Source organism: Chlamydotis macqueenii, chromosome 5 (assembly GCF_036417535.1).
Source record: "Chlamydotis macqueenii isolate bChlMac1 chromosome 5, bChlMac1.mat, whole genome shotgun sequence".
Taxonomy (NCBI): domain Eukaryota; kingdom Metazoa; phylum Chordata; class Aves; order Otidiformes; family Otididae; genus Chlamydotis; species Chlamydotis macqueenii.
The window spans coordinates 39,145,766-39,159,404 of NC_141560.1; the positions used below are offsets into that span (position 1 = coordinate 39,145,766).

The 13,639-nt window shown below is 42.9% G+C and overlaps 1 protein-coding gene across 10 annotated transcripts in view; it reads left to right on the plus strand.

Annotated features, from left to right (window-relative positions):
• The first annotated feature begins 563 nt into the window (after positions 1-563).
• Positions 564-13,639, plus strand: part of PCNX1 (pecanex 1) — a 91,984-nt gene continuing 78,908 nt past the window's right edge. For 7 of the 10 annotated variants that reach the window (XM_086748860.1, XM_086748862.1, XM_086748865.1 and 4 more), the window contains exons 1-2: positions 564-1,361; positions 10,518-10,726. In XM_086748860.1, coding sequence (XP_086604986.1) covers positions 1,209-1,361; positions 10,518-10,726 — 362 coding nt within the window. In that variant the 5' untranslated portion in view covers positions 564-1,208. Of the gene's footprint in view, positions 1,362-5,668; positions 5,825-6,536; positions 7,318-10,517; positions 10,727-12,450; positions 12,508-13,639 lie in introns of those variants that run through there. The other 3 variants (XM_086748863.1, XM_086748864.1, XM_086748869.1) reach the window with 3 other exon arrangements.

Below are 13,639 nucleotides of genomic sequence, written 5' to 3' on the forward strand. Positions count from 1 at the left end.
AGAGACTGTTCCCTTGTCTTGTATCTACTGGAGTGGGACAGTAACTTGGTTTTGGGACAGAACCTACTTGGGACCCTTCTGCCACCACAGTGACAGTATCATAGCATGCCCTCAAAGCTACTTTTTTCCCAAAATACGACTGAGGAGTCAGGTAATTTAATGAGGGACCCTCAGTGTTACTCATAATAGGATTTGAAGGAAGAGACCTCTCCTTTCCCTTGCTTGACAGCACTCTTAGAACTGCTTCCCCAATCTGCCCCTTTCTATCAGATGCATGACTTCTGGGATGTGCTTGTCTAAGGGGAAAGCTTGAAAAGCCAGGACTCAATGAGAACTAGTGACCTTCCGTAAAAATAAGTGAATGTGGAAGTTGAGACTTAAATCTCTGAGAGACTTGTGATGTACCCACAGCCTTCTGCTTTCTAATAAACCCAAGCAATTCTGGCTTTGCATGTGTTGAAAGCAACAACAAAACAAACCCTGCAATGGGAATGCAAGGTTTTTGCTAAAATCATGCATTAACAGTAAATGGAAGGACTCCAAAAACGGCAAGGTTGTTATCTTGCTTTTATTTTAAAGAATCAAAGCGTGTGATGTGATGATGTCCCCCAGCCCTGCAACAAGAGGAGGACAGCAGGCCTTGCCACAAGTAAGGCCCTGAGAGAGGGGAAGGAAAAGCCCTTTGCCAGGGTTGTCTCTCTCCATTTTCTAGGAGTACCCTGCTACGGCATGAGCCCGCCTCGGTGACCAGGGAACATGTTCCCCCATCCCTGGGCGGACCCTGGCCTGCTGCCGCCGCGTCGGTGGGGTCAGGGCCCCGGATGGGGATGAGGCCCACGGGCGGCAACCCGTCCTCCCACCCCACAGCCGGGCCACGCCGCCCCGTCCTCCTCCGCGCCGCCAGGGGGCGCTGGCGGAGGCGGGGAGGCCGCGCGCAGGCGCAGTAGCGGGCGCCCCCGCAGCGTTGTCCCTCCCCCGGCGGCAGAGCGCGGGGCGGGCGTCCCCTGCCGCAAGGGCTGCCGGTCTGTCGGCGGCGCGGGGGCGGGCGGCCGGCCCGGGGCCCGGACATAAGATGGCGGCGGCGTTGCTGGGGAGGCGGCGGCGGCGGTTGCGGCCGTGCGGGCTGTCGCGGAGCGCGGGCGGCGCGCGACTCTGCCCGGGCTCGCAGGGCGGATAGAGCGGGGCCGGCTCGGCGGAGCGGGGCCGCCATGGGCTCCCAGGTGCTGCAGATCCTGCGCCAGGGCGTGTGGGCGGCGCTGAGCGGCGGCTGGTACCAGGACCCGCACCAGGGCGCTGGGGTCAACGCGCTGCACCTCTACCTGTGGCTCTTCTTGCTCGGCTTCCCCTTCACCCTCTACATGGTGAGCGCAGGCCGCCGCGGCCGAGGGAACGGTGCGGGCCTGGGCCTCGGGGCGGGCGGGCCTTGTGGGGGGCCGCCCGCCTCGGCGGCGGCGGGGAGGCGGGGGGAGGGCGGGCGGGAAGGGCCGCGGGGCCGGGGCCGTCGCACGCGCGCCCCCTGCCCGCGGCGCCGCCCGGGCGCTGCCGGTGCCGGGCCGCCCCGGGAAGGGGCGCCGAGGGGCCCGCCTGCCCGCCGCCGTGAGCGGTGCAGGCGACCCGGAATGCGCCGAAGGCTGCGGCGTTTGGGAAGCACGGGCCTGTTACCGGGAAGATGTGGGTGGGTGGGCGCTGGCGGGGCGCATCGGGCGCGGCAGGGCTTTAGTCACTGCCGCTTGGCTTTCGTTTTTCTGTTTCCTTCCCTTCAAAACGGGGCAAAGCTCTACTGGCTTCCACGGCAGATCGACTGGTAGTCCAGGAAAAAGCACGGTTTCTGTGGAAGCTGTCAGATGTAGCCAGTATTTCTGGCTGGCAGCTCTATCACTTTCTCTTCTGATTGTTGAGCCTGGGGGAGGGATGTGTTTCAGGGTCCATTACCTAGAAAGTTATTTGGCCATAGTATAGTGGACTGTGTGCTGGCTGACAATGTGTCTGGACTGGGTGTCGTTAACAAGAAGTTACTTTGGCTTTTCTGCTTGTGTCCAGCCTTGATATAGTTGGTTTGGGAGAATTTCTGTTGAGTATATCTTTTTACCTGACACATCAATCAAAGCTGCTGAAATACTAACCTTTAAACCTAGAAACTTTATTGACATTTGGACTTGGAAACAAATATATGAGAGGTATGATCCTCTTATGAGAGAAGGGGACTGTTTCCTGTTGGCCAGTGCTTTTCTTCCTAAACTGTGTAGTTTATGAAATACTAGTATTTCACTTTAGATTTCTTAGTACAAAAGCATGAATCATGCTAGGTGTGATATGACCAGTTATGAGCATATGAGTTAGAACGTAATTTGCAAGTCTGCTAGATCTAGATGCTATGACAACTTAAAGTAGAAACTGCATTGTGAAAAAGTGAGAGTTAGTGAATGAAATCTTGAAGTAAGAACTTTATGTCAGTGCAGCTGCAGATATTGAGAGCTTTGGGGTCAGGCATTTGCTTTGTTAAAAAGCAATTTGTAAGACTGCAGTATGAGACACTTCATACTAAGAAATAGCTAACGTGGAAGAGGAGTTTGCAGCCCTGTATGGTTAGTTTTTGATTCATATTATGTTGTTTTGGAAAAGGTAGCTCCTAGGCTTTTTGTTTGAAAACTTCAGACTGCGGGCAAGGAAACCGCAGGCTGAGACAAACTACTTTTAAAACCAAAGTTAGTGTGACAACAGGTAGATAAAACTTTCAACTAAGCAAATCCTATTTACAAAACCAGTGAATCTACATAGATTTGGAGTTCCACTGAATATGGGAAGAGGAGAGACCTTTGGGTCTCAAAAAAAAAAAAAAAGCTACATTTAAGTTGTTCTTCTGCTCTGACAGAGTGAGTAGTCTAGTACTTCCTTGCTGAGAAAGCTATTCAAAAAGATGTGGTGAGCTATACTCTGTATGCACAGAAGACTTCTGAAGAGGGGCTGATCTATATTCTACATAGGTCTTTTGACAGCTAATAAGTCTGGATCAGCATTTGAGTCTTCTGCCACTTCTAAAGCAGCGGTTAAGCTTCAGTTGCCCATACTATGGGGTAAACTTCAGTGTTGCTTAAACTCTTTTTCTTTTCCTTTGCAAGGGGAAAAGACTGGCAAAAGCAAGCTGCTTTGGGTTTTGTTGAGGTCAGAGAAATTCTCTTGCTTCATAGCTCTGGACAAATTAAAGATGCAACAACAAGTGCCAACTTCCCTGAGAATAAGTAGGGAGATTAGTCACAAGTTAAAGCAGATTGAATCATATTTGGCTGTTTTCCCTTTTTCCACCCTCTGCAGTTTAAGTGTTGTCTAGACATAAACTAAACACGCAGAACTGTGATGGTCATCTTAGCTCTTTAGCATCTTAAGCTCTTTTTCAGAATAAAAAGCAGTAAATGTTGCAGTGCTGTAGGACACACATAAATAAGCAGAACTTGCTTAAAAAGTCTTAGGTAATTGTAATCTGAATTCTGAGCATGGCTCACTGGTGTGTAGGAGGGATTTTCTAAGCTAGCTTCAAATGACTTGTTGCTGGCAGACAACCCTGCGTGTTTAAAAAACAAGGTATATAGAAAGACTTAGAATGCTGACAGGTTTTACATTACATATAAAACTTCCTCACATGAGGAATTCCAGGATCACTGTGTTGCTTTGATTGGGACAGCAATAACTGTAGTTAGTCCTAAGTTGCTTTGTAGCAACAAAGGCACAAGTATCTTCTAAGAGCTTCACTTGTAGCTGATTCTCAAGGCTGAATGCAGTTTACAGTATCACTTTTTAAAAATATTATTTAATCACTTTTTAAAAATGTTATTTAACCTTAAACAGGAATGGCACACTTAATCTCTTTTAATTATGGTGATTTAGATGCACTTACTGCTTAAAGACTTGGTTTATTGCACCCAACGTTGCTAGTCTTTCGTCTGTGCATTCCTTCTATTGATCCTGTATTTTCAGAATGGAGTCTGGTAATGTCTGTGGTTAGCAAGTAATAACATAAATCTGTGTTTCTTTGTACCTATATGCCAGTCTGTTAGGGCTGATAGGTTTAACATGTGGTGCAGACCAACTGAAGAAATTAGCAGTAGAATTCAGCTAGCCTTTCTTCCTTGGTCCCTCATCTGCCTTCTGAGCTTAAGCACGGGGAAGTCTGAGATCTGTACCCTGTGTGAAGAAGACACAGATGTATGCATAGGTCTATCTGTATTACTGATCTGGATATTTTTATTTTTCTCATAGGTATTTATATACTTAACCTGTCCTTGCTGGAAGTGTGGCAAAAATAAAAGTGTAGATCATGAAGGAACTGGGGTGTAGAGGAAGAGAAATGTCTGCTTGAGTGAAGCTGCTTGCGTCCGTACTCTTGGATTTGTGGCTTGGCAGCATGCATACAAAACCACTGCTTTCTAGACTAGTTAAATCTATCCTGTTTGGATATTTGTATTTGGTAACAGGCTCAACTGTACTTGTTGATCTGCATAACTGTCATAAGAGCTGATCTCTGTTTTTACTCTAATCTGAAACTCAAGTTGTGAGAAGAAAATATGCTACAATGAGGAAACAGTACAACTAGGTTGTAAAATATAGTGGTAGAGTTGGGAAAAAATACCCTAATTGCAGATGCCGATGTTACGCATCAGTGTTGCAAGGGGGAGGGGAAGAGAGGAGGCTGCCAAAGCGCTTCCCCTAGTAGGAATGCTGTTTCAGCCCCACCACGTGCACAGGAGGGGGTGAAGTCTTGGCTCCAGCACTCCGGGAGCTTTGCCAGTGACTGAAGAGAAGCCAGGACTGCACCTTGCTTGGGGTGATGGGCTTGTATGTACCTACAGAACTTGTCTGTCAAAATCAAGCTCATTTAGACAACAGTTCACTTAATAGGCACTTGATTTCCTGACTTGTGTACATAGTTATAGAAGTAGGTCATATAAATGTCTTTTTGCAGTGAACTTTCTGAAATAGGTCCTGCTTGTTAAACTAAGACTTTAAATACTTAAAGTTGGATGTATGATGAGAATTCCTGATATCCCACATTGCTCTAAGCCACACTTAATTTTTTGGCTACTCTGATTCCATTTGTACATCTTGAGGTTTCAGTCAAAAACTAGATAACTTGTAACTGGACAGACTTCCTGATAACAGCAGTTCTTAAGGGCTCTGGCTGTTCATAAACAAAAAATGGTGACAAAACAACATCTGCTGTTCCTTGATCTTTCCCCTTCTCCAGTATGAATGTTTCCATAAAATACAGGCCTTAAAATGCTTGAACTTGAGAGCATTTTACAAGGCAACTCTCACTGCTTAACAAATGTTTGATTAATATCACTTTTACATAAGGACTTGTAATCTGATTTGGGTTGGGAGACTTAGTGTTTCCTATAAATGTTCTCAACAGGTGACACATCTAATTTTGAAAATAATCTGTAAACTTCGTTACATTTGTGGTGTCTAGCTAAAGCTATATGTGGTTAGGTAAGGTCCATATGCTCTTTGTTTCTTCATAAGTATGAAGCGCAGCCTGTGATCAATGAAATTCCCTCTGGTGCCTGACACTTATGTGTTTGAAATGTTGAATCAAGATACAGTGACCTTTGTAGTTCAAATAAGAATATTTTAGTCCTGTAACTAGTGGTCTGAGGTTTCTTTTCTCTTCTAGGTTGACCACTGGAGTCTAGGAGTACCTAAAGCTTTTTCTACGCACTCTTTCACAAAGGGTGTGCTGTGATACCACTGAGCTGACCTCACAGCCAGCAGCTTCCAGAACGGGCAGTCCCACTCCTCATAACTGCATTACGGCATCTTACCTTTGTCCGTGTGTATAGTATGGTTTTCATAAGTTGTCTTGAAAGGTTTAAACTAGGAAAGTAATTCCTGAGGGAAAGGTGGTAGAAAATCAGTGTCCTTTGCCGCCTCCTCCGTCTTTCAGAGTACTACTTAACTTCCCTTTAAGATTTAGGGAAATACTTTCATCTAGGAGTTTATCTGATGATTGCATTTGTTTAACCACTAGATGACTGAAGTTTTCAACAGAATGTAATTAAAGCAGGCAGTTTTTGTATGGTCATGTCTAGCTCTTCTCTCCTACAAGAGCTTCAGTTGTGACTACTGCTATTCAGTATATGTTTTCTTTTGGTGCTAATGGAAGTGACTAGAGATGTGCAGTTCTCTGAAATGCTGTTGCAGCTACAGACTTGTAGCCAGCTGGTGTCTGCTAACAAGCTCTAACCTGAGGCTTTTAGTCTATTGTGCCCAATAAAAATGCATTAGAACTTGTGAAAAGAACTGAAATGAGATCTAGCTGCAAATCTGTGGGACTTAGATTTGTATTCCTGTCTTGAAGACAGTATTGTATAGGATGCTCAGTTATGCTGGCAAGAGACTTGTCTCTCCTGAAATGTAGTAAAGTGTCAAGCATAGTTTAAAATACTAATCTCACTTTAACTTTCCTTGGCTTGTGGAGGGAAGACCACTGTATTTGATTTGCCTGGCAAGGTTTTTGTAACGGGGGGCAGGGGGGGAGGCAGGCTACAGGGGTGGATCTGTGAGAAGCTGCTAGAGGCTTCCCCTGCGCCTGATAGAGCTAAAGCTAGCCAGTTCCAAGACTGAGCATTGGCCAAGGCTGAGCCTGTCAGGAACCGTGGTAGCGTCTCTGGGATAACGTAGTTAAGGAGGGAGAAGAAAAACCAGTGCAACTACAGTTGGAGAGAGGAGTGAGAATATGTGAGAGAAACAACTCTGCAGACACCAAGGTCAGTAGAGAAGGAGGGGGAGGAGGTGCTCCAGGCACTGGAGCAGAGCTTCCCCTGCAGCCTGTGATGCAGAGCATCGTGAGGCAGGTTGTCCCCCTGTAGCCCATGGGGGTTAATGGAGGAGCTGAGATCCACCTGTAGCCCGTGGAGGACCCCATGCTGGAGCAGGTGGATGCCCAAAGGAGGCTGTGACCCATGGGAAGCCTGTGCTGGAGCAGGCTGCTGGCAGGACTTGTGGCCCCATGGAGAGAGGAGCCCATGCCAGAGCAGGCTTGCTGATGGGACATGTGACCCTGTGGGGGACCAATACTGGAGCAGTCTGTTCCTGAAGGACTGCGCCCCATGGAAGTGACTCATGCTGGAGCAGTTGGTGAAGAACTGCAGTCTGTGGGAAGGACTTGCGTTGGAGAAGTTTGTAGAGGACTGTCTCGCGTGGGAGGGAACCCACACTGGAGCAGAGGAAGAGTGTGAGGAGGAAGGGAGTAGCAGAGACAATGTGTGATGAACTGACGGCAACCCCCATTCTCTGTCCCTCTGTGCTGCTGCGGGGAAGGAGGTAGAGAAAATTGGGAGTGAAGTTGAGTCCAGGAAGACAGGAGGAGCTGGGGGGAAGGTGTTTTAAGATTGGGTTTTGTTTCTTATTATCCTGCTCAATTTGATTGTTAATTAATTTTCCCCAGTGTTTTGCCCATGGCTGTAATTGGTGAATGATCTCTCTCTGTCCTTATCTCGACCCACAAGCTTTTCATTATATTCCCCTTCCCCTGTCCTTCTGGGAAGGGTGAGCAAGTGGCTACGTAGTGCTTAGCTGCCAGTTAGGCTAAACCATGACAACCTCAAATGGAAGCTGAATGTGTCTAAATTTGGCAAAGAAAAATAGAGGAGGCACCAGTGGTTTGGATTGGGTTGCAGTAACTTGTCCTCTTGAGGCTGAAATAGAGGCGAGTTGCTGGTACCATGCGTACTCATGCTGTACCACAGCATGAGACTCAATGCAAAGTGTGATCAGACAGCAGAGTATGCTGGATGTGCTAAAATTTTTCTTTTCCCAGAGTATATGCCCTATCCAGAGAGGAGTAACTACAGCTGAGTATGAATAATGAAAAGCAGTGAGTTAACTTACCTTATTTTTAACTTTTTGTAGTCCTGTGGAAACAGGATGTAAGGGTAGGAAAGCACCCTTTAATTCTTTTTTTGGTTTATGGCTAGTTACATGAGGTATTTTGCTTTTTTTTCCTCACTTGTTCTTAAAGCTTTCCTTTGCAGAACAGGATATGTAGATTTTGCATTCCACAAGATAAACTGGATAAACTTTTGTCATGTAGTCTTAAACTGACTCTTCTGGTATTGGCTTCTGAGCACTAGGAACTTGTAAAGGAGAGGATAGCTGACTTTGTGTTTGTGATTTTTGTAGCAGACTGCTTAACAGGTGCAGGAAGCTCGTACTTTTCTCCAAAGTTAACGGGTTTGCCCTTGCCTGCAGGGAGCTAGCTGCCTCCCAAGTTCCTGGCAGTGGAAGCACTGCATCTCTTGAGGAAACCCTCGCAGCATTGCCTCGGGAGGTGTATGGGTACCATTAGTGTAATTGTGGCTCCTGATTGCTTACTGATGCTGTTTTTAAATAGCTTTGTTTCCTCTCTCTGCTCCCAGCCTGGTGCTTGGTAAGTTAATCTCCCTATCCATTAGGGTCCTGTCCAGCTCAGCATGCAAAATACAATTTAGCATACCTCAGCTTAGTTTGCCTGTCATACTTCAAATGTTATTTAGGTGTTGACTTAAGTTGTATTGGAGGAAAAGGCAGGTTAAACTTGATCTCTTTAAGAAAAGAATCCTAATAAGTAACCTGCCTCCTGAAAGATTCCTGGCTCAATTATTTATACTTGTTTGGCTTTAGAAATGTTGCCTTGATTGTTTGGTTTTGCTTACTGTCAGAAAGTGAGCAGCCAGATTAAGGATTGGTTTTGTTCTGAAGTCAACAGTCAAATCAATATTTATAGATGTTTATTCTTTTATCCCCATTATTAGTGCAATATTTTGTATTTGGAGATCTCTTCAAACTGTTTTTGCTAAGCTCATGGCTTAAACTGTGTGACGAGCACTGCTAGTTCTTCTAGGACTAATAAGATCTTGAATATTTAGAAATATTAATATTGTAATTGGATGTCTTTTAAATGACTAAAACTAGCTTTATGTGTGGAATAGAGGGGCTCTCTGTCTTACTCTCCAGTCATTTTGCCTTTCTGATTCTGCAAGATGTGCATGGGGGCTTTGATCACCATAAAGACTCTTCTCTTGCAGTGGTCTGTATAGGGAGGGTAACTAGGTGTATGACTTAACTGTAATTCTCGTTAGACTATGAGGTCTAAAAGGACAATTCACTTATTCTTTTCATCTACTAAATTAATGTTTGTGCTGGGTAACATGCTGTTTAATTTTGATTGTCATAAGTCTCTGTGTGTGTGTATATATTTATGGCTGTTAGAACTTTATGTCAAACTATACGAGTGGAGCAGAGGATGGTGTAGCAAAATATTTGAGAACACAGACTCTTATTGCTTTTGTAAGGAAATAGTCTGTTTGTGGATGACTAAGAGTTAATATCTCATTTTGCTTAGTGACTGCCTGGGGAAATGGCAAAATTATAGATGTGAATAAAAGATGAATTAGAAGGGTGAAAGCCTTGAAGTGAAATCTGAAGTTTAACTAGTACTCTTAATGCTTATTTTACATAGCTATTAGACTGCACTTTATCAATATCTCTTGCTGAAGTGATTGATCTGTAAAAGCTTTATGGGCCTCAGTTTCGTGAGAAGTCTTATTCTGAGTGGAATTTCAAAAGTTACATTCAGGACTGAGGTTTTTACGTGACTTCTGGCCACCTTTGGCACAGCTGAAAAATCCTCTTTAGAACATCTACATTGGCAGCCTTTCCATGGGCACATAATGGTCTAGCACAAATAATCTCTGCAGCATTTGGTCTTGCAGGTTATTGTGGACTACTGCTCAAATGTGTGAGCCACATATGTGAACAGCCTTTTTTTTCTTTATTTTGTATGCAGGTAGGGAAAAGTTTGGCTTTTGTGACTGATCAGTATCTTGTCATGCAAGAGTAGCTGTTGGAAGCTGACAAGCTAAGTCAAAACATTTGTGTTGAGTAGCTGAGCAGACTTTTCTCCCATCCACCATGCTGTCAAACTCACATAAGTGAGGGTTTTTTGTTTGGAGTTTTTTTTTTGTGGGGGTGGTGTTTTGTTTTGTTTTCTTTTTTTTTGTTGTTGGTTTTTTTTTTTTTTTTTCCCCAAATGGATTTAGTTGGTCCTGTGTACAAGCCCTGAAATAAGGTCATACTCTGTGCTTGGTTTAGTTTTCAGGTTGTTTAAAATCTTTCCATGTTTTTTTATTCATAACAACTAATCGAAAATATTTGGTGTGACAGAAAAAAATCATGCTAGCTCTAGGTTTCCTAGTCTAGGTCTTATATTTTAATAGCCTGGAAAAAGAGAACAAGAGTTGAATTTGATTTTCAAGCTCTAGTGATAAGTCTTAGCATGCTGCTGTGGTGCTTTGTAGTCCAGTTGTTCCTTTTTTCTGTCTTGCTGGACTTCTAACAATCTCCACGTGAAGTTTGATGATAAGGGATCTGTGTTTACACCTTCATTTTCTGTATGAAGGAAACTGTTGAACTCTAGATAGCTTTATGTATTTTTATGGACATTTGACCTTGTGTTCATTAACTCTTTTACTCTCTTTTGAAAGGCCCTTCCTTCTTCCATGATGATAGTAGCTGTCTACTGCCCGGTGATAGCAGCTCTCTTTATCGTTTTGAAGATGGTGAATTACCGTTTGCACAGGGCACTGGATGAGGGAGAAATTGTGGAGAGGAATGCCAGTGAGCATATGGACAGAGGTGCAAAAACAGAACAAAGCAATGTTTCAGTCAAGAGGAAAGACAGCAATGGGCCCAGGTAAGCTGTCTGCTGATGTTTGTGTATTGCTTCAAATGATAAACAGTTTTGTCTTCATCAGATCTGTAGCTGGAACGGTGGTTGAAATAAACACTGAGGAATGTAGATGCAGAACTCCGTAGTTCTGAAAGACTGTTTAAGTCTGGTCTTTAAAAGCTGACTTATTTTATGTATTAGGTTTGAAATGATAGCTTCATGTTAATTTCCTGGTTTGTCCCCAGAAGGAGTTCCAGAACAATATTGAAAATACTGGAAGCACTGAAACAATAGCATGGAAAATGTGTGCTGATTAGGTCACTAAATACTTAATGAACACAACTGGTACAAGTAACCTTGTTTCAGCAGGAGACTTAGTTTTAAGAATCTAGCCGTGAAGACCACGTACTCCATGTTAAGTCCTTTATTGCTAAAAGGAATGTCTGATTAGGTTTCAATTTGCTTAGTTTTGCAAAAACAGGATTTAGACTATGCCTGGAGTCGAGCATTGGATCTTACTTCAGGAGAACACTGTCTTGTGAATTTGGAAATTCTGGAATTGCTCAGTAATGAAGATTATGATTCTGAAGTACTGTCAATAGGAGGTGATTCCTTTCCACAGATGTTTGCTGTTGCCAGCATCAAAAAACCGAGAGGTCTTCCTCCTCTGACCAGACTATTTGGAGAAAGAAGAGCAAAAGATGACTCATCAACAAGGCCAGCCTAACCAGTCTGATTAGACTGGATGTGTTGTGAGCTCTATTATCAAAGCCTCTGCCTGACTCCAGATAATTGAGGTCATCTTAAGAGTTAAACTGCATTAAATTAATCAACCATGACTTGTTGGCTTTTAAAGGCCTTTCTCTTTTCTGTAAGTTTCTAGTACTGGTAGCCATGAATAGTTTTCAAAGTGAGGCAATTAATATGCTGTTCTGACTCTTAAAGGTTGTGTGTGTTTTACTAAAAAAAGCAAACAACCTGAAACTTTTACATGGAGACACATGCTGTAAGGAAATAATAGTTGAAAGAAGCATCTTAAGTCTGTTTATCAGGATGCTTAAAGAAAGGAAGTGTTGAAGTGATACTCTTTTAAAGTGCTCAGCCTCGAAGTAAAAGGACTTTATTGTGCATATGGGTAGCTTCTTATGAGACCGATCTTAAGCTCTTCTGTATCTGCTCTCAGCTTAGGGAGTGTATTGTTAACAATAACAGTGTCTTGTATTCCTTGAAAGTTCATATTCAGTAACTTATCAATCTTTTATATCCTGACCCTTTTTCCATGTTGTGTTTGGTAACTGAACCTGCTGATTTTAATTGACTCCATTTAGATAACCATATACATTACTAAAACTGTATTGAGCTATTTTGGCAGAGTGCTTGAAAAATGTATGTTAATGCTTATTCTACTTAATAAAATTCATTAAAGTAAACTAGTGGTCTGTTCTGTTTCAATGCAACCTTGCTAACGCATGTTTTAGCTGTGGTCCTTAGATATTTTTTTTCTTTTTTAAGCTTTTGCTTCCAAAACAGTAGCCAAGACTGGGCAAGGGACTTCTTTCTACTACTATTGTGAGTTACTTCTGGATGTTTCAGAAGTTCTGTTTTCTCTAAGGAGCAGTTGACATGGGACAAGTTACTACATTACAAGCATTTGTGAGCTCAGAAGTAGAGGTTAGTTTGATGCTGTGTGTCCTGCTTGCCAACTAAAGTTTCATTAACTTTTATATGATCCTTGTTCCCGCTTTCAGGTCTCTTAACTAGAACTGGGAACAAGGTCAATGCAGAAATTACGGAGTTACTTTTTGGTAAGTGGGATATACAGTATATACTAATCTTTGCCTGGAAGCCTACAAGAATTCTGGGATAACATTCAAACCAGTAGAGGGGATGTAGAGTGTTTAAGATTGAGCTGTCACCTTCTTAATAAGTTAAATTGGAACACTGATTTTAAAAAAATCAGAATATTAGTTTTGATAGCTTAGACTGCAGCATGTGATACCAAATAAATATGTAGAGAGAATATAGTGTGCAAAGCTGAACTAGAGTTTTTATCATGTGTCCCCACCTACCCGGACCATTTTAGATATGGATGTTAGTATATTTGAAGGATTAAGCAATAGTCTAGTTTCTGTTCAAAAGTTATGTTCAGGATTCTGTTTAGCTTCTAAGAACTGCTGTTCTTTCTTTCTGAAGTTGTTCAATTGCGAAGTGGTGCTTTCAGGCATCTGACAAAAATTTATGTGCTGTCGTTTGTAGGTTTATGTGAATCGCTCATTATCTTCTTAGTTTATTAATAGGATCAGACTCTGAACTTTCCCTAAGAAATGCCTTGTTTATTTTTTTTTTTCCTCATCCTCTTTATAAAGGTGAAATTCTCTAGTTAGTATTTTTGAGAGAAGCTAGTCTTAATTTAAAGATAGGAATGTGAGTTTTCTGTAGCTTCTAGTGCAGTTGCTGCTTTCATACTTAAGGAGATGGTGTTGGTAATGCTTCTGTGAGGTTTCATGAAAACAAATAATGGGAATAGAGGCTTGTAATTGCACATAAAAAGGTAGAAGGAACAGTGCAAGTATAATCTCTGAGTGTGAGTGGACCCACATAGATACCTTAAAATGCTTAAGTTAGTTTTACTTCTGAGGAGGTAAATATAATTTCTTTCTGGTATCAATGGCTACTATGGTTCAAAGTATCATAAAGGATTAACCTGGTGACACTGCTGTTGCCAACCTCCATCAGCATGGGAGAAGCTGTAATCATGATACTACATGAATTTCACATGTAAATACAAAATAAAACTGTCAGCTGGAGAATGTTGTTTCCTAATTTGTTGTATATTTGATTTACATACAATCTACTGAGGTATGAGCAAGAGAAATAAAAAAGTAGTCTCTACAACTCTTGCTCTGCCTTTTGCTATTTCTTCTTGCAGTGTTCTGT